The 22,049-nt window shown below is 37.1% G+C and overlaps 1 protein-coding gene across 2 annotated transcripts in view; it reads right to left on the reverse strand.

Moving 5' to 3' along the window:
- WDR70 (WD repeat domain 70) overlaps positions 1 to 22,049 on the reverse strand; it is a 284,509-nt gene that overhangs the window by 178,957 nt on the left and 83,503 nt on the right. For both annotated transcript variants that reach the window (XM_008518461.2, XM_070586984.1), the window contains exon 8: positions 14,589 to 14,742. In XM_008518461.2, the coding sequence (XP_008516683.1) occupies positions 14,589 to 14,742 (154 nt within the window). The remainder of the gene's footprint in view (positions 1 to 14,588; positions 14,743 to 22,049) is intronic.

Here is a 22,049-nt window from a genome sequence, read left to right on the forward strand (position 1 = left end):
CAGAGTAACAGCAACTCTCGTTCATTGCTGGCAGGAAAGCAAAATGGTACAGCTACTTTGGAAGACAGCTCGGCAGCTTCTTAAAAAACTAAACATAGAGGCCCCCCGGGGTGGCGCAATGGTTAAGTTCACATGTTCCGCTTCGGCAGACCGGTGTTCGCCGGGTCAGATCCCGGGTGCAGTCATGGCACCACTTGGCTGGCCGGGCTGTCGTGGGCGTCCCACATATAAAATAGAGGAGAATGGGCATGGATGTTAGCTCAGGGCCAGTCTTCCTCAGCAAAAAGAGGAGGACTGGCAGCAGATGTTAGATCAGGGCTAATCTTCCTCAAAAAAAAAAAAAAGCTAAACATAGTCTGATCATACAATCCAACAATCACATTCCTAGGGTAATAACCCAATTGATTTGAAAACTTATCTCGACACAAAACCTACATGCAAATGTTTATACTAGCAATATTCATAAGGCTTTGTTGGCCAAACATGTTTGGTCAATGGGACAGATGTGCAGCATGAGGGAAAGAAAGGAGTCATGCAGAACTCAAAGATTTTAGGGTTGATCAATTGGTGAGTGGTGATGGTACTGAAATAAAGATGACTGCAGAAGGAGCAGGTCTAGGAAGAAAAATCAGGATTTCCTTTTCGGACATTTTATGTTGAGATGTCTATTATACATCCAAGTGAGTCTGTGAAGTATGTAGCTGGTAATACTGGACAGGTGAGAAGATAGGGCAAGAAACATAAATTTGTAAGTCATCAGTGTCTATACATGGTATTTTAGCCATGTGACCAGATGAAATCAATCAGGGATCGAGTGTAAATATTAAAGAGGGCCCAGAAAACAATCCCATTTACAGTTACATCAAAAAGAAAAAAACACCAGGGTCAGCCCAGTGGTGCAGTGACTAAGTTTGCACGTTATGCTTTGGCAGCCCAGAGTTTGCCAGTTCAGGTCCCAGGTGTGGACCTACACACTGCTTGTCAAGCCATGCTGTGGCAGGTGTTCTACATATAAAGTAGAGGAAGACTGGCACAGATGTTAGCTCAGGGTCAGTCTTCCTCAGAAAAAAGAGGAGGATGGGCAGCAGATGTTAGCTCAGAGCTAATCTTCCTCAAAACACAAGAAAAATTTAAAAAAAGAAAAAAAAGAATAAAATACCTAGGGATACCTTTAACCAAGGAGGTGAAAGACCTGTGCAGTGAAAACCCTAAGACAATGATGAAAGAAACTGAAGAAGACACAAATAAATGGAAAGATATTCTGTGCTCATGGATTACAGGAATTAATAGTTAAAATGTCCATAGTATCCAAAGCAATCTATAGCTTCAATGCAATCCCTACCAAAATTTCAATGGCACTTTTCACAGAAATAGAAAAAACAATTTTAAAATTTGTATGAAACCACAAAGGACCCTGAATAGCCAAAGCAATCTTGAGAAAGAAGAACAGAGTGGGAGGCATCATGCTCCCAGATTTCAAACTGTATTACAAAGCTATACTAATCAAAACAGTATGATATTGGCATAAAAGCAGACACACAGATCAATGAAACAGAATAGAGAGCACAGAAATAAACCCACACATACATGCTCAATTAATTTATGACAAAGGAGCCAAGAATATGCAACAGGGAAAGCACAGTCTCTTCAATAAATGGTCCTGGGAAAACCGGACAGCAACACACAAAGGAATGAAACTGGACCTTTAGCTTACAGCATACACAAAAATTAACTTAAAATGGATTAAAGACTTGAATGTAAGACCTGAAACAGTAAAATTGCTATAAGAAAACATAGGCTATAAGCGCCTAACATTGGTCTTGGCAATGACTTTTTGGATTTGACACCAAAGTAAAAGCAACAAAAAGCAAGAATAAACAAGCAGGACTACATCAAACTAAAAAGCTTTTGCACAGGAAAGGAAACCATCAACAAAATGAAAAGCCAACCTACTGAATGGAAGAAAATATTTGCAAATCATATGTCTGATAAGGGGTTAATATCCAAAATATAGAAAGAACTCATACAACTCAAAAGGAAAAAAATAAGCCAATTACAAAACGGGCAGAAGATCTGAACAGACATTTTTCTAAAGAAGACATACAGTTGGCCAACAGATACACGAAAAGGTGCGTAATATCACTAATCATCAGGCAAATGCAAATTAAAACCACAATGAGGGGCCAGCCCCATGGCATACTTGCTGAATTTGGTGCTCTACACTGTGGCGGCCTAGGTTCATGGGTTCGGATCCTGGGCACAGACCTACACCACTCATCAGCCATGCTGTGGTGGCAACCCACATATAGAAGAGGAAGACTGGAACAGATGTTAGCTCAGGGCAAATCTTCCTCAGCAAAACACAAATAAACAAACAAACAAAAACCACAATGAGATATCACCTCAAACATGTTAGGATGGCTTTATCAAGAAGATAAGAAATAACAAATGCTGGGGAGGATATGGAGAAAAGGGAACCTTTGTGCACTATTGGTGGGAATATAAATTGGTGAAGCCACTATGGAAAACAGTATGAAGGCTCCTCAAAAAAATTAAAAATAGAACTATCACATGATCCAGCAATTCCACTTCTGGGTATTATCCAAAGAAAATGGAAACACTAACTCAAAAAGATATATGCACCCTCACATTCACTGCAGCATTACTCATAACAGCCAAGATATGGAAACAACCTAAGTGTCTGTCAACGGATGAATGGATAAAGAAAATATGGTATATATATAAATATACAATAGAATATTATTCAGTCATAAAAAAATGAAATCTTGCCATTTGCAGCAACATGGATGGACCTTGAGGGTATTATGCTAAGTGAAATAAGTCAGAGAAAGACAAACACCATATGATCTCACTTATATGTGAAATTTAAAATTAAAACAAAAACCAAGCTCATAGATACAGAGAACAGATTGGTAGTTGCCAGAGGTGGAGGCTGGGGGGTAAAGGGAGTCAAAAGGTACAAACTTTGAGTTATAAAATAAGGAAGTCATGGAGATGTAATGTATGGCATGGCCACTATAGTTAATAATACTATATTGCAGATTTGAAAGTTGCTATGAGAATAAATATTAAAAGTTCTCATTATGGATCAAAGACCTAAAGATTAGGCCTGAAACAATAAGTCTTCTAGAAGAGAATATAGGCAGTACACTCTTTGACATCAGTTTCAAAAGAATCTTTTCGGACACCATAACCCCTCAGACGAGGGAAACAACAGAAAGAATAAACAATTGGGACTTCATCAGACTAAAGAGCTTCTTCAAGGCAAGGGAAAACAGGATTGAAACAAAAAAAACAGCCCACTAATTGGGAAAAAATATCTACAAGTTATTTATCCAACAAAGGGTTAATCTCCATAATATATAAAGAACTCACACAGCTCAACAACAAAAAATCAAATAACCTGATCAAAAAATGGGCAGGGGACATGAACAGACATTTCTCCAAAGAAGATGTACGCATGGCCAATAGACACATGAAAAGATGCTCATCATCACTAATCATCAGGGAAAGGCAAATTAAAACTACACTAAGATATCACCTTACACCTGTTAGAATGGCAAAAATATCCAAAACCAAGAGTGACAAATGTTGGAGAGGCTGTGGAGAAAAAGGAACCCTCATACACTGTTGGTGGGAATGCAAACTGGTGCAGCCACTATGGAAAACAGTATGGAGATTTCTCAAAAAGTTAAAAATAGAAATACCTTATGACCCAGCCATCCCACTACTGGGTATCTATCCTAAGAACCTGAAATCAGCAATTCCAAAAGTCCATGTACCCCTATGTTCATCGCAACAGTATTCACAATAGCCAAGATGTGGAACCAACCTAAGTGCCCAGCAACATGATTGGATAAAGAAGACATAGTATATATACACAATGGAATACTACTCACCCATAAAAAAAGGACAAAGTCGTCCCATTCACAACAACATGGATGGACCTTGAGGGTATTATGTTGAGTGAAATAAGTCAGACAGAGAAAGACAAGCTCTGTATGACTCCACTCATAGGTGGTAGTTAACATATAGACAAAGAGAACTGATCAGTGGTTACCAGGGGAAAGGGGGGTTGAGGGGAGGGCACAAAGGGTGAAGTGGTGTACCTACAACATGAGTAACAATAATGTACAACTGTAATTTCACAAGGTTGTTAACTATCATAATCTTAATAAAAAAAGTTCTCATTATAAGAAAAATACTAACTATGGTGACAGATGTTAACCAGACTTATTGTGGTGATCATTATGCAATATATACAAATATCAAATCATTACATTGTACACCTGAAACTAATACAATGTTGTATGTCAATTATACCTCAATAAAAATAAAAAATAAACTAAATAAAGAGGACTCAGTGCTGAGCCCCACGACGCTCAAACAGGTAAAGGTTGAATGGGACAGTAGGAACTACAAAACAAGAATGAAAAGGAACGGTCAGTGAAGTAAGAAGAAAACAAGGAGCGTACAGTAAATTGGGAGTCAAGTAAAGAAGGTGTTTCAAGAAGGAGAGAGTAAATAACTGTGTCAATGACGCTAAGAGTTACAGCATTATGAGAACTGAGAACTGATCATCAGATATGGCATGATGATAGGGTGCCATGAACAGACACGTGAGTTAGGCTCCCCTCAATTCTGTGCACCTAAGGTACTAAAAGACAATAATTAATTGATTGGCTCATAGATTAAAATCTATAGGATTGTTAGGGGTCCCATTAATCTCTTTCCAAAACAGAAATTTGTCAGTCTATGCTTATTTCAGGAAAAAAAAAGAATTTCTAACACTGAGCAGTAAACAGGTATCTGGTCTAGTTTGATCCCATCAAATGCCTGCCTCTGAGCCAGGAAAATAGTTCATCATTTGCAACAAAAGGAACACCACATAACTGAAGACATGCCCAGTCTTTGAGAACTTAGATCTTAAACTGCTTTGGCTTCTTTGAACTTGCATACTACTCCACACTCTCATTCCCCTCCTCTGCTTAACTTAGCTCCATCTCATTGACATCTCAGCCTGGTCCCTTAACTAATGCATCTTCTACTTACCTCCCAGTTAGTTCCTAGTTTACCGTTTTCCTCTCCCGCTCTCAGACTCAGGGATTCTACAGATGGGTTCTGCTCAGTCCAGTCTTTGAACCTCACTTCCTATACTTCGTCCTAACAGCAACCTACAACTCACCGAGCCCATGCAGGTCTTGAAGGCAGGTCCCAGAAAACAGGTCTTTTACTAGTATTTGTTGATTAGAGTTGAAATAGCATCTTAGAATATAAAGGATATTTTTAAGAGAACCCAAAGAAAATGATCCCTATTGTAGAACACATTAAGATAAAAGGACATATGGTCACTTTAGCTGTTGAGTACCTAGAATATGAACACCAATAGTAGGTTAAAGTGAAAAAATCTACAAGACTGTGAATGTTGCTTCTTGTTTGTAAAGATAGGCGCATGACAAAGGCAACGGGAATGTTAAGTATCCTTGTGTTAAAACAGTGACCAAAATTAGTCATAACAAAAAAGAAGTTCAACTAAGGATTCTTAAATGGGTCTAAACAGATTCAGTACCATGGCTAACATTAGTGGAAAACATTTTAAAGTGACACCTATTAGAGAACAGTCAGTGACTAAAACACTTTTTCATCAAATAAACTAGTTTTTCTTTCTCTCCTTTATCTAAACATAAGCACTTACGAAGAAAAAATCCCTTCCTTTATTTAACAGCCTTAACTGGAAATAGCCTAGAAGAAAGAATTAAGCATCTATTTGTTTCTCATAATAGAGCATACTTTGCAGAAAGAGAGGATATTACTGATCCATGACCAATATTGGTTTCCTACACACATACACACACACACACACACACACACACACACACACACGTGCTGATCTGTACTAATCTGTCCATACTTTTGTGGGGGTCCCTAAGACAAAGGCTGTAAAACAGCTGTCCTACTACAGTGCCATTTGTAGTCAATGAATGAGGTGAGGCTCTGTGACCCATAAAATTAAAGCACCCACGTCTCTGCCATGGTGAGCTAGCTAACAGAGCCAACTCCTATGAAGCAGTGAAACACAGCAGGGACTATACATGAGCTTTCATCCAAAAGTTCTTCTTAACCAACGTCCATTCACAGACTTTCAGAAATCACCAAACTTCCTGAAACTGTCAGGAAAATTTTGCATGAGAACATTTTGCTGGAGAAAATGTTCATGGCTTTGATTCAAGTGTTAGCAAACTTTTTCTCTGAAGAGCCAGACAGTAAGTATTTCAGGCTTTGTGGACCACATGGTCTCTGCTGCACCTACTCATCTTTACCAACGTAGCACAAAAGCAGCCAATGACAACAGTAGATAAAAGGGCATGGCTATGTTCCAATAAAACTTTTACTTACGAAAACAGGGTGCAGGCTGAATTTGGCCCACAGGCCACAGTTTGCCAAACCCTGTTGTAATCCATCACACTTTTAGTCATTTTCTTCTGTGAATCAAGGACTCTGAAGTCCAAGTCTTTCTAATTCCTGAGCAATTTTAAAATCCATTTGAACGCGTCAAAGAGATAAATTCATTCTTTTTTGATCTACTTGCCTTCAATGAGCTCTTCCAAGATATTTCGGCAGCCTCAAATATGGCTAACTCTGCCATTATCACAAATGGTTCCTTTTCTGAAATCATGAACTTCCAATATTTATTGATTTAACAAATAATTATCACCTGATATGTCTTAGGTTTAGATATTGCATTTACTAGTCACACAACTGCCCATCTTCCAGTTTTCTAGCCTGATTTTCAATATCCTAAACTTCAACCACTCTCTCAGCATAAACCTAAGTGTCCTTTTGCTTTACCTACAATGAACAACTTTTATTCTAGAATAACTCCCTCCTCCCCATCATTGCATTCCATTCAAACACCCAGGTTCCTGAATAAGACTCAACGATATCATACAAATATGCAGAATGATTGTCTCTACAAATTTTCATTCTGTAGCCCTTAATGCTCCCACAATTCTTCCAGCCATTTTTCTCTCACCCATCAAAGCTATTCCAAGTCTTTACTATCCTGCTGAAGGCTTCAACCCAACATCTCCCAACACAAAATTAGGAAATGACACTGCTAGTAGATGGTAACACTTTCAATTTCCTATCTAAGGCCCACCACCTATAAACATATCTGCACATGAGCCCATCCTTATCCTTCCATTTCCGGTGTAAATGTATTCCCTTCTCCCACTCAAAGCTAACTCCTGCTCTTGTGCTTGATCACAATCACCACCACCTCCTCAGGGACTTTCATTATTACTTAGTATATTTGGTTTCTGCAGAATTGTATTAGTTTTCTATTACTGTGTAACAAACTACCACAAACTTAGGGGCTTAAAATAACTCCAATTTATTAACTAACAGTTTTGGAGGTCAGAAATCCCTGTGGCTGGACTCTCTGCTCAGAGTCTCGTAGACTGAAATCAGGATGTCCGTAGGGCTGCATTCCTTTCTGGAGGCTCTGGGAAGAATCTGCTTCCAAGCCCACTCAGGGTGCTGGCACAATCCAAGTTCCCTGTGAGTGTTGGAGTAAGATGCCCATTTCCTTGCTGTCTGTCAGCTAGGGGCTGCTCTCAGCATCTAGAAGCTGTGTGCCTTCCTTGCCACATGGATTCCTCCATCTTCAAAGCCAGCAAATGAGAATCTTTCTCATGTTGGATCTGAATTACACAAAAGCCATCCCTGCAAATCTGTGCAAAAGAATTCCTTCTTTATCTATAGCTCCTGCTGAAGTGGCTAAGGAAGAATATCCTTAAGCTTCCTAGAGGTCACCTGGTTTGGTTGAGATTTGTGAGGTACAAGCTTAATTTCTTGAAAGAGCCTTTAGTGTAACTGAATACTCTAATTCTTTGATCTTTCTAAAGTTTTAGCAAAAGGTTATATAGCCACACCCTTGGCTTTTCCTCTTTCAGGAAGCAATTTTGTCATCTTAACGTTACTTCGCATCTGATTAGGCTCAAAATTAATTAACTCATCTAGTCCTGGTTCCCCTTTAATAAGACTTCTTTCATCCTTCTTGTCTCATGTTTTATTACAAGCAGCAAGAAGAAACCAGGCAGTACCTTCAAGCTTTGCTTGGAAATCTCCTTGGCTATATACTCAACTTCATTATTCAAGTCATGCTTACATGCCAGCAACAGAGAATCTCCTTCAAGTCAAATCCCCCCCACACTTCAAATCTCTTTGGCCAGGAAGAGGCCAATCCCTTTTAAGGGCCCACCTGATTAGGCCAGATCTACTAAGGATTATTTTCCCTTCTTAAAGTCAATTGTGCCATACAATATAACCTAATCACAGGACTATCTCATCATACAGTCCACATCCACACTCAAGGAGACGGACAGGGCATCCTAGGGGACATCTTAGAATTCTGCCTACAACCAGGACTATGGGCTTAGCAATTCTGAAACTACTTTCTATGTATTGTAGCATTGAACAAATGAATAAATACAGTGATGATGTTGGAAGCCAGGCTCCTCACTGTTGGAAAAGTAAAATACAAATATGGAATGGGGAAAGACTGGGAAGGTGGGTTAGAATTTTGGATATATCAGTGTGAGCTCATGATATTTTATATATTTTATTTATTTTTTTGTTGGTTGGTTTGTCCTCCCACCCAAGATCTTTCTTCTGAAATAGTCTAGAAGCAATGACACCTGACCAGCAATGAACATATACAGTGCCCAGACCTTGATTTGTAAATAGAATTCGCATTAAAGGAGCCATGGATCACTTTAGAAATAGGCAACATCAGAGCAGGAAAAGTACAAGATAGCCAGGAACATTTTGTCGTGTCAGAATGTAAGCAAGTACCCCCAAAATAATAGGGATATGTCAAAGGACAGAAACCAGTGTCAAGGAGTTTCTATTCAATTAAAAGCTCTGGAAATATTTATAAATTGGAAAGAAACACAATGTACTTTAAAACATTGCACTTTTTAGAGTTTATATTTGCAGTTAAAACTGCTTAAGAAAACAAAAAGATACCTAGAATTCACAGTTTAAGATATTTTACTCCCTAGGAAACAGTATTTACCATTAAAAGGACATGACTAAAATATTTCATCTCCAAATAATAAGGGCAATTTTCTGAAGTGGCTGGATATCAGAATAACCACATGTACTATTCAAATATAAATAAAGCATTTGAAAAGAAAAAATTTTTTTTCCTGAAATTCCTTATAAAGCTTCTGATTTCCATAGAGTACACTCATAGAGAAATCGCTGAACAAAAGGTCCAAGCATTCTGGGATCCTCTGAGCCTGTCCTCTCCCACTTTAGTCAAGTAATTAAGAAATAAATGACAGAGAATCATTTTGATGTTGAAAAGAAGAGGGTTGAAAACAATTCAAGGGAAATAGACTTAACAATATCAACTCTAGATGAATTGATAAAAGAAAGTTTAATACAGGCTGGCCCCATGGCCTAGTGGTTAAGTTTGGCATGTTCTGCTTCAGTGGCCTGAGTTCGGTTCCCAGGAGAGGACCTATACCACTCGTCAGCAGCCATGCTGTGGTAGCAACCCCCATACAAAAAAAAAAAGGAAGATTGGCACAGCTGTTAGTGCAGGGCAAATCTTCCTCAAGCAAAAACACAAAGATTGGGGCTGGCTTGGTGGCACAGCAGTTAGGTTCACACATTCCACTTCAGCGGCCCGGGGTTCACCAGTTTGGATCAGTGCAGACATGGCACCACTTGGCAAGCCATGCTGTGGTAGGTGTCCCACATATAAAGTAGTGGAAGACAGGCATGGATGCTAGCTCAGGGCCAGTCTCCCTCAGCAAAAAGAGGGGGATAGGCAGCAGATGTTAACTCAGGGCTAATCTTCCTCAAAAAAAAAACAAAAAACAAAGATTGGCAACCTATGTTAACTCAGGGTTAATCTTCCTCAGCAAAAAAAAAAAAAAAAAAAGTAAGTTTAATAAATGAGACAATAAGACTACTACCATAGGTATCACTTACTAATAATCTACTAAAACATTTTTTAATTAAACTTAATACTTATTTGCTATGGAGTTTTGAAATACAGGAATATTTCTCAATGAGGGATAGAAGCTTAATAATCACACGTTTGTGGGCTCTAGGCCAAAGAGCCCCGTCTGAATCCCAGGCAAAGTGTGTGCCTAAGAGTTCAAAGTTATAGAGGAAAACACTCTGATTGGAAGTAACAAACCAAAATTCTAGTTTAGAATAAATGAGTTTTAGATGACAATATAACCGCAGTTTTTGTTTTTGTTTTTTTCGGTGAGAGCGATTGTGTGTGTGCGTGTGTGTATATATATACACACACGCACACACAAATGCAAAATGATATACAGATTAAAGATACAAATTTAACGATATAACAATTTAAAAATGTAATTAGAAGGGCCTGTTTATATTTGAAGTATATAATGTTATCATAACAGATCAGATATATTTAATGGTTTCCTTAATGTCCTATTAGTTGAATTTTCCAGTAAAGCCACAAGTTACTAATTACTGTTGGAATCAGTAAAGAGGTTAAAAAGTTGAGAAAAAGAAGTGTCCCATGAAATCTCCTACTTTCAAATAATAATTCTTGTATTTCCAAAACTCATCATTCAAGCCAAAAACTACAAGTAAGTTATCAGTAATATTTCCTAGACATACAGATAATTATATTTGCTGCTGGGAAATGAAGAAGAGTAAATATTGACCATGGTTTTGAAATCAAAATGGAAATAAGATTAGGCAGGCTTGAGGGAGTTACAGTATATAGTTATAATATATAGTAGTTTTTTACATACTGGTAATATAGAAATACAGGAAATTAAAATATTATCCATCCTTGTCCAATTTTCCTATTCATCTTACTATATGTACTGTATGTATAAGTCTGAGATTGAAGAAATAGCCAGACACAGAACCAACCAGATTCCTTTCTTGAAATTTTCTTGGCTAAAATATAGATCCACAAGTCAGGCTTTTTTTAATGTAAGTGGCCCGAAGCGTCTGAAATCATTAAGAAGAGCTTAGAGACAGGCAAAAACTTCTCTCCCTCAAACTTGAGAAAAATTATCTATGGTAAGCACAAACTTAAAAAGAATAAATTAAATAGGAGCTTTTAAAGCTTTCATTTCCACAAACCAGTTGTTTAAAGTTTTGGATTCCTCCAAGCTTCAAATAAAACAGATAAAAACAGAACTATTTGAGTTTAAGACAGGGAGAGCAATCTGGAGACCCACCTGCTTTATTTCCTTACCACCATCACCCTCAACACAACATCTTTGGAGGAATTTCTGGGGAAATGATTTTAAGGAGAGGGGAATGAGAAACTCTAATGGAATACATGAAAAACAAAAGAAAAAAAACTACTCAAGCCATGAATACAATATAACTACATATAATTTTACGTTTAAATTATATGTGAATCCTGTTCAAATCATCTAACATATACTAGACATTCAATAAATAGTCAACAAACAAAAGAAAAGGCATGAGATTGTGATTCTCGTTGGGGTGAGAGGCACTTCACTAGGATTCAGAAGAGGGTACTCTGAAACATACTATATTAATTTATGCCAATAGCTCAACCAGAGCATCTAACGTAGATCGCAGTCAATCCTCGTTACTCGCAGGAGTTATGGTCTATAAAGTTTTGCAAACACTGAATTATCAAATACAGGGTTAGGTTCCCGCAAGCCTCTGGTCACATTTTTGTTAACCAATCAACACATAACCTTGTTTTATGTATGTTTGTGTTTAAGGACATCTTATGTAACACATACCCTTGGCTCATTAACACTGAACTCACGGCCAACAGCACTATAACTCATTCCTGAATCCAGCTTATCTTACACACGTATTTTCTCTGAAAGGCACATCACAGACTTCTTGCACTTAGGAACACTAGACAGTACTACAGCACCTTAGCACTACTCTTGGGGGCCATCTTAAACAACAAAATCTCCAAAAAAAGCATAAAAATAAGAAAACGTAGCAATAAATAGACCACAAAAAGGACACTTGATTATAGTTTGAGAGCTGAAACAAGAAGGCAGAGCACCACCTTGTTCAAATTCTTTTTTGTCACTCTGTGCAAGTGCATGTCTGCAAATGACCATGAAAGTGCCGTGAGTATTGATTTGGGGGTTACAAAAAAATTTTAGCAAGTAGGTGAGTTTGCAAATATAGAAACCACAACTAGTGAGCACTGACTGTATTTTCTTAGACAGCCAAATCTCATACAAAATTTTGATTTAGGAACAAACCATGATGCTTAGTGTATTAGAAGAAAGTGCTAGATAGGCAGGGGGGGGAGAAAGTAAAAATCAAAATTAAAATGAAGGTTCAAAATTCTGTGTCAACCACATGTACTGACACTTTAATATATCTGTGGTAGACTGCCTTATTGTTTCCAATCCATCACCCTTCCCTGTATCCACAACTTTTGACATGCCATACTACAGATCCTCTCACTAGAGATCAAGCCATGTTTCTCCACTCTTAATGTTACCCATGGTCATGTGATTTGCTTTGGCAATGAAATGTTCATGGACATAATGAGCAAGAGGCTTGAAATGTGCTTCCAGAGTTGGACATTCCTTCTTGTGTTTCTGCCATCACCATGAGAAAAATATACCCTCAGGTAGTCCTCTGTGCAAGGAGGAACAGAGATACATTGAACAGACCTAGATTCTATCTGCAGCTTGGAGCCAAGCCCAGCCAAGAGCAGCTAATCCACAGGTATGTCAGCAATTATAAATAAGCCATTAAGTTTTATAGCATTATTGTGGCTTTGGTTAATTGATATTTAACATACATTAATTTAAAGATACTTGCACCCCTATGTTCATTGCGGCATTATACACAATAGCCAAGACATGGAAGCAACCTAGGTGCCCATCAAGGGACAAATGGATAAAGAAGATGTGGTATTTATACACAATGGACTACTACTCAGCCATAAGAAATCACGAAATCAGGCCATTTGTGACAACATGGATAGACCTCGAGGATATTATGCTGAGTGAAATAAGTCAGAGGAAGAAGGTCAAATACCATACGATCTCACTCATAAGTAGAAGATAAAAATGACAAAAAAAAAAAAAACACATAGCATTGGAGATTGGACTGGTGGTTACCACTGGGGAAGGGGGGAGCGGGGAGGGCAAAAGGGGTGATTAGGCTCACATGTGAGGGGATGCACTGTAATTAGTGTTTGGGTGGTGAACATTATGTAATGTACACAGAATTCGAAATATGATGTACATACGAAAAAAATTAAAATTTTTTAAAAAATTATTTTTTTTAATCTTGCTATAAAGGACATAAGACAATTGACAAAATTTGAATAAAGTCCATAGATTTAAAAATAATAATAATAATAATAAATAAAAATACCATTATCTCACTAAAAATCTTTACATAAAAAGGTTGATGAAGGGGCCAGCTCCATGGTGCAGTGGTTAAGTTTGGTGCACTTCACTTTGGCAGCCCAGGTTTGTGGGTTCATATCCCAGGCGTGGACCTACACCACTCATCAGCCATGCTGTGGTGGTGACCCACATATAAAGTGGAGGAAGACTGACACAGCTCTTAGCTCAAGACTAACCTTCCTCAAGCAAAAGAAAAAAAAAGTTGATGAAACCCTCCTTCCTTCTTGTCCTAAAGCCTAGTATATAATAGGTTTGTAGTAGATTGTATTTCCAAAGATGGCAGCATCCATATCTCCCATCCCAGGTGATATTTTACAGTGTGATCTTGCCATTCACACATCAGATGGTGGAGTCTATTTCCTCTCTCCCCAAATTTGGGCTGGCCCTATGGTGTTGTGTAAGACTTGAAGCCAGACCTTAAGAAATCTTAAGTTTCCATGTTTGTCTTTCATGGAATCCAGTCATTAAGCAAGAAGTCAAAGCCCACTAAGTCCACCACACTGTAAGAAATCCCAAACCAGACATGTGAAAAGAGAAAGAGAGAAGGAGAGAGAGAGAGAGCACTTGAGAGCGAAGGAAGAGGTAGGAGAAGAGGGAGAGAGAAAGAGATGACATTGGGTAGAGCACCAACTGTAAACCATCTAAGCAGGGCAATTTTGGACCTCACAACCATCCTAGTGTTCCAGCTAACACTACAAAGCAGAAGAACGTCCAGGTCAATGCACAGAATTGTGAGAAATAATAAATTGTTTAAAACAAGACACCAACTTTTGGGGTGAATTATGGCAACTCAAACAAGTTGTTAATAAATGTGTGCTGAGGGGCTGGCCCCGTTGCCAAGTGGTTAAGTTTGCGTGCTTCACTTCGGCAGCCCAGGTTTTCACCGGTTCGGATCCTGGGTGTGGACATGGCACCGCTCGTCAGGCCACGCTGAGGTGGCGTCCCACACAGCACAACCAGAGGGACCTACAATTATGTACTGGGGGGCTTTGGGGAGAAGAATAAAAAAAAAAAGAAGATTGGCAACAGCTGTTAGTTCAGGTGCCAATCTTTAAAAAGAAAATAAAAAAAATAAATGTGTGCTGAATTAATTAAATTCACTAAAGCATTTTGTTTAATGCTTACCTTGGTGTTGGCCATGTCCACAATATATTGGTCTCCCTTTATACATTCCATTACTTCAAAACCATCTCTGTCAATCACTTTGGCCTGAGAGCTTCCAGACACCACAAGAATCATGTCTCCCGTATTACTATACTGTAATGACTTGATCTGATGGCTATGCCAAAAAAAAAAAAAAAAAGTCTGGTAAGACACTGAGCATAATGTTTATACTTTTACTACATTAAGCACTGCCAGAGAAAAAGTCACACAACTGCACAAAGTGATAATTCTACAACATCAGGAACATCCACCTATAATGCGCTCTCAACACCAGCGGCTATCCTGTTAGCTCTCCCTCCCACTCTCCACAGCAATCTAGTAAATTCTTCTCTACTGACCTTAAATCTTCAACCCAAACAAATCCTCCTCTTTCAGCTGTTAATTCTTCCTGCTCTTTGCCAGAAGAAACAAATAACTGCCTCAACTACCTCCCTTGAATTTATAAAGTTATCTGCATCTAAACTGCCTCAACTTCCTCCCATTAATTTACAAACTTACTGCATCTCTCTTCCTTCTTCTCTTTGATTACAATGGTGGAAATAAATATCTTCCTGACCAAGGCTAATCTACTACCTATATTCTGGATCCGATCCCTTCCAGTCTCCTTAGGAACTTCTACTGCCTATCCTCTCTCTGCTCCCTTCACAGCTAAGCTATTTAAAAGAGTTTTCATCTCCTCCTTTATTTCTCTAGCACTACAGTATCCTTTCCACCCTTACCATCACTAAAACTGATCTTGCCATTGTGGCTGTAGTGAATGCTGCGGTGTGCCACCCAGAAACACCCCTTCAGGACTCATTCCCCCAGCTTCCAGGATTTGGCTTGCTGATGACTCACAAATAAGCCCTGAGGAATTCCCCTGAGTTGCAGACAACTCCCTCATCCAAGGTTATGTTACCATTCCAAAGCAGCCCACAGTCAGGGACTGGCTGACGTGCAGTAAAATGGTCCAGCCCTCTGCTTCAATCTGGGATATCTCAGAAGGGTTACTCCAGCCTCAGATCTCCATGTGGGAATCAGTTGAGGCTGCTGTTGCATCTATATGGCAATTCAATTTCTCCATCTTCCTAATGCAGTTTCCCTTGCACCTTTTCTCACAGGGTTGACCCCAGAAGCACTCCTCAACAAACTTCTGCGTGCAAATCCTGATGTTTCAAAGTGTTTTTTTGAGGAACCTGACCTGAGAGAGTTGGTACCAAAAGTGGTCCTATGAATCCAACTCCAAAATGAGATTTAGGAGCAGTTATCAATCACCGACTGGCTAGCAATGAGGACGCCATCACTAGTGGTACACAGTTTCTGATACGCTGCAGCACTGCAACTGCAATTGCCAAAACTTTGTTGGTGAAAGAGAAGGCCCTGGCTGGTGCAATATTTCAGGCATTTGAAAGAGACAGGAAAAATAGTAATAAAAAGGACTACAGAATTGAATAGCTATTGCTAGGAGCAGTCAATGCAATGAAGAAAGACAATGAAAGGCTAAGGATAATTAATGACCAATTAAAGACTATATATAGTGTGAAAGCCAGAGGGCCTCCTTGGCAGCATATAAAGACAGGGTTACAGTTCTCTGTCAGGTAAGTGGTATGCAGTCATTGATCTGGTAAAGTGTGTTTTTCTATCTCTATTAGGACGAAAGACAAAAGACAGTTACATTTGCAACCAACAGCAGCACACATTTACATGCCTGAATCAGGGGTATATTAATTTTGAAGCCCTTTGTCTTAACATAGTACTAAGGGACTTGGACCATCTGGACATTCCAAAGAAATTCATGTTGGTCCATGATCTTGATAACATCATGTTATATGAATCAGGTGAGCAAAAAGTATCAACTACAATAGTGAGAAATATGCTCTCCAGAAGATCGAGATAATCCCTAGAAAAGATCAGGAGATTGAGGCAAGAAGTGGGGAAGATGCATGTAGACAGATATATGAAAGTGGACACCAAGTATGAAGTTCTTTGTACTACATGTTAATCCAAGACAGCATCGACCTCAAAAGAGGCAATGAACAACCATGCAGTCAAAGTGACTTGGCCAATTCAGCTGACATTAGCTAGTTTTTGTCATCATCCACCCTGTTCTTAATGCAATAGGCTTATAAGTGAAATAGAGGTGGTAAAAGGGATGGAAGTTACGCGTAGGACCAAGAGCAACTCTCCAAAGTTGACCTAACTATTGCTGAAGGTCCAACCTGACAGTAAACAGAAGCCTATGGTGAGCTCCTCTCCCAAAATCAATACTAAACTAATGAATAAGTAAAATATGTAATATGAGAAATTATAATAAGTGTATGGGGAAAACCAGAGCAGAGAAGGCAGTTAGTACCAAGGGGAAGGGATAAATATTTTAAGTAGAGTGGTCAGGAGGTAAGTGACTGAGTAGGCGATGAAGATATTTTGAGGAAGAGTGTTCCAAGAAGAGGGAACAGCTACTAGAAAGGACCTGCAGCAAGAGTGTCCCTGGCATTTTCCCTATGTGGCTGCAGCAAAGTGAGCAAAAAGAACAGGAGGTGGAGATAAGGTCAAAGTGCAGCAAGTGGGCTGGTACACATCATGGACAGCCATTTAAGACACTGAAAAGACTCTGCATTTTACTCTCTGAGAGAAATGAGAGGAAGCCCACTGGAGCATTCTGAACTGAGCAATGATACAATCTGACCTACGCTGTACAGATCATTTTTTGGACCATTCTGCACTCTGAACTCTGTGGACTCCTTCTCAATATGTTTTTTAAACACATAAAAAAATACACTAGGCATATATTGGAAGCCAGCTATAAAGAAATAACTATAAAAATAATTTTTTAAAATTTGTGACATAATATGTGAGTTTCTGTATTAATGTGTTAAGTAACTACACCTAGAGGCAGGTCTAATGACTACTGTAATTTCAAAGCAGTGATGAGTATAAGCATATATATTTCAATTTATCTGTAACAATAGTAATGAGATACAAAAGTATTTGAAATTTGCAGGTACACCTGTGACTTTGTTGCCTACTTTCATAATTAAAGGAAATGTTAAATTCAGTTAGAGGTTAGTGAAAAGAGATAATTTTTTATCCAAGCTTGCAGAAATTGGGAGAACCAGATGTTGAACCATGAAATTTAAAATAACTATAATTAAGAAATTAAATGACAAGATAGAGAATTTATACATAGAACTGAAAATCATTTAAAAAAATATGCAGAAATTCTAAAATGCAAAATACCATACCTGAAATTTAGAACTAATGGATAGGTTTAGTAGCAGAAATTAATGATTAAAAGATAATTTTTAGATTTAAGCATGGTGAGAAAAAATGAGAAATGCAAAAAGAAAAACTTAATATACATATGAGATATGGTGAAAAGGTCTCACACTAGAACTGCAGAACGGAAGGACAGAGAACCAGTGTGTGAAGAGGTGACTGCCAAAACTTTTGGAAAGATGATAACTGACACCAGCCCACAGATTCCATAAGTACTATAAACCCCAGTAGGGTACATAAGCACATAAGTAGCCCAATAGGGTAGAAGAAAAACACACCCAGACACAACTGCTGAAAGTCAAAGACAAATGTAAAACCTTAAAACAGCCGGAGTGGGGGAAAAAAATTCCTTCAAAAGAGTAAAAATAAAACTAATAAATGACTTTGCCACAGAAGCAACAAAAGCCAGAAGACAATGTAGTGATAGCTCTAAAGTTCTGAATAAAAATAACTGCCTACATAGAATTATAAAATCACTAAAAATAAAAGCAAAATAAAGATGTTTTCGGAAAAATATAAGCTAAAAGAATTTATTGGTAGCTGACTATACTTGAAGTGTTCTTCAGTCAGAAAGAAAATGATCCCAAATAAAAGCAGAGACACAGGATGGTATGAAGAGTAACAGAAGGGAGAATATATAAGTAAATCTCAATGAATACTGACTGCATAAAACAAAATTAACAACATCTGATGGGATTTAAAATGTACATACATATATATACTCATATATAAAATTGAAATATATGAAAACAACTGCAAAAGGGTAAGAGAGGATAAATTTAGTTCTATATAGCAAATGTTCTAAGGCCTTTCCATTGAATGGGAAGGGGTAAAAGCACTAATTTTTAATAGACTTTAAGTCTACTATTGGAATATATGTTGAAATCTTTAGGGTAACCACTAAAAGAACAGGAAAAGATATCAACAAGCTAACAGAGAGGAGAATATATATTAAAAATTAATGAATGAAAATAAAAAGGACAGTAAAAGGGAAATAAAACAGGATGGACAAATAGAAAACAATGAATAAGATGGATGACTTACACTCAAACTTACCAGTGATTATATTAACCATAATCAAATTAAATATTCCACTTGAAAGGCAAAGTTTTTAAGAATGAATAAAAAATAAACTTTCACGTAAAAGAGATACTTTATATAAAGAGAGAAAGTGTGAAAGTAAAAGAATGTAAAAACATATACTTCACAAATACTGACAGAAAGAAAGCTGGTATATCTTACTAATATCAGGAGGTAGACTTTAAAGCAAGGAACATTATTGGAGATAAAAAGGATATTTCATAAGGATAAAAGGTTCAATCCACCAGGAAGAGACTGTAAATGTACTTGCACCTAATGATATACCTCTAAATATACAAAGCAAAAAACAACAAAACTAAAAGGAGAAACAGGCAAACCCAGTCACACTGGGAGATTTTAACATCTCTTTCCCACTGACTGATATGCAAGCAAATAAAATAATCAGTAAGAAGACAGAAGATTTGAACAACATAATTAATAAATTTGACTAATTTACATATGTTATACCGACAACAGCAAAATACACTCAAACATACAAATAATGTTTTAAGAACTGACATATACTGGTCTGTAAATCAAGTCTCAATAAATACCAAAAGTCTAAAACTATATAGAATATATACTCCCTAACCCTAGTGGAATTAGTAAAAAGCAATTTTTAAAAATAATCTGAAAATCACCAAACGTTCGAAAATTAAGAAATATACTTGTAAATAATCCTTAGGTCAAAGGAGAAAACACAGGAGAAATTAGAAAATGTTTTTAATTGGATTATGAGGATAGTACCATGGATGAGAACTTGTGACATGCAGTCAAAGCCATATTTAGAAGAAAATTTACACACTTAAATGCATATATTACCCCCCAAAAAGTTTTAATCAATGATCTAAGCATCAATGTCAAAAAGCAAAAAAAAAAAAAAAAAAAAAAAACCTATATCCAAAGATCTCCAGAGAACAGAAAAGTAGGAATGATTTCAAATTCTTTTCATGACAGAAAAATCTTGATACCAAAACCTGATAAGGGCATTGTCAAAAGGAAAATAAGCCAACATGTCTCATGAAAACAGATGCAAAAGTTCCAAACAAAATACTAGCAAACTGAATCCTGCAACATATAAAAAGGAAAATACATCATGTCAAGTAAGATTTATTCCAGGAAGGTAAGATGAGTTTAACGTCCAGTCAATCCATGTGATTTTCTACAATAACAGCACAAAGAAGGAAAAATAATTCAAGTATTTCATAACACTTATTAAAAGACATTAGGAATATGAACAGACCAAGTCATACACTGGTGGAAAACATTCATAACACATGTAGCTGACAAAGGATTCCTATCTAACATATATAAAGAACTCCTAAAACACAACAATTTTTTTAAAAAATACAAGGAGCAACCTACTAAAAAATGTCTAAAAGGAATAGACACTATGCAAAATATATGCAAATATCCTATACAAACATTAAAAGATGCTCAACATCATTAACCATCTGTAAAATGAAAAAAATACAAATTATCATTTCATACTCACTAAAATGATTAAAATTGAAGAAATTGAACACCAAATGTTGTCAAGAACGTGGAGCAATTAGAACCCTCATACACTGCTAGTGAGAGTGTAAAACAATATAACCATGTTGGCGAACGGTTTATCAGTTTCTTATAAAGTTAAACATGCATCTGTTCTGTGACCCAGCGGTTCTATTCCTAGGTATGTTCACAGTCTACAAAAATGTTTCAACAGAAGTGTTCACAGCATTCTTATTCACTATGACCAAACACTGGAAACAATAATCTAAATGTTCATTAATTGGAGAACAGATAAACACATTTGGTATATTCATGCAATAAAATACATGCGATAACATGGATGTTCACATGAGAAAATATTTACTCACAAATATTTTATTGAGTAAAATAAAAGAGATACAAAATATATGATCCTATTTACATAAAGTCAAAGATTAGGAAAATACTATGGTAACTGAAATCAGAAAATACTCACCATGATGAGGAATATGGACACTGATTGGAAAGTGACTCAAACTTTCTGGAGGGATAGATATATTCTCTATCTTGTTCTGAGTAGTGGTTACATAAGGTGTATGCAACTGTTAAAATTTATTCAGCCAAGTCCTTAAGGATAGCAAAATATTGCATATAGAGTGTACTTCAACTTAAGAATTTTTATTTAAAAATTTGAACATTCATGAATAATTTTTATAAACCTCCTGGCAAATTAGGAATAAAAAGGAATGTTCTTAATCTGATAAAGAGTATCATCTAGAAAAAATTATGACAAAAATCCTACTTAATATTAAAATGTTAAAAGCTTTCCCTCTCAAATCAGGAACAAGACAAGAAAGCCTATTATTACCACTTCTATTCAACATAAATAGAGGTCCTTGTTAATGCAATATGACGAGAACAAGATCACTTGATTTATGACAAAGGCGATAAGAGAAAAGCCTTCAATGAACAATGGTAGATCAACTGGATATCCATATAGTAAAAGTAAATAAGTGAATTGTGATCTCTATTTTACACAACACATAAAAATCAAGACGGCACAAAAAACTCTATTTAGAAAAAGATTGCAAATTTTAACTTCATCAAAATTAGAACCTTCTGGGTGACTGACAAATAATAAGGTACAAGTGAAATTTCACAATGTTGTAAACTATTATAACCTCAATAAAAAAAAAAACTAGAACCTTCTGTTCATCAAAAGATATCACTAAGACAGTGAAAGGATAAGCCACAGATTGGGAGTGAAGATGTGCCACATATTTAATCAATAAAAAACCCCCACATTCACAATATATAAAGAACTCTTGTAAAATGGCAAGAAAAGACAACGAACAGAAAAATGGTCAAAAGATTTAAACACTTGACACAGGATACCCAAATATCCAATGACATAGTGAAAACTTGCCCAATCTTATTATTCATCACGAAAACTCAAAACAAAACTATAATGAGATATCACTATCTACCCACCAAAATAACTGAAATTTAAAGGGCTGACAACACAAAATGTTGGTAAGAATGTAGAGTAACTCTCATTGATAATGAGTGGGAGGCTAAACTGGTGCGATCATTTTCAAAAACTGTTAGGCAGGG

The sequence above is a fragment of the Equus przewalskii genome, chromosome 20, assembly GCF_037783145.1.
Source record: "Equus przewalskii isolate Varuska chromosome 20, EquPr2, whole genome shotgun sequence".
Classification (NCBI taxonomy): Eukaryota; Metazoa; Chordata; class Mammalia; order Perissodactyla; family Equidae; genus Equus; species Equus przewalskii.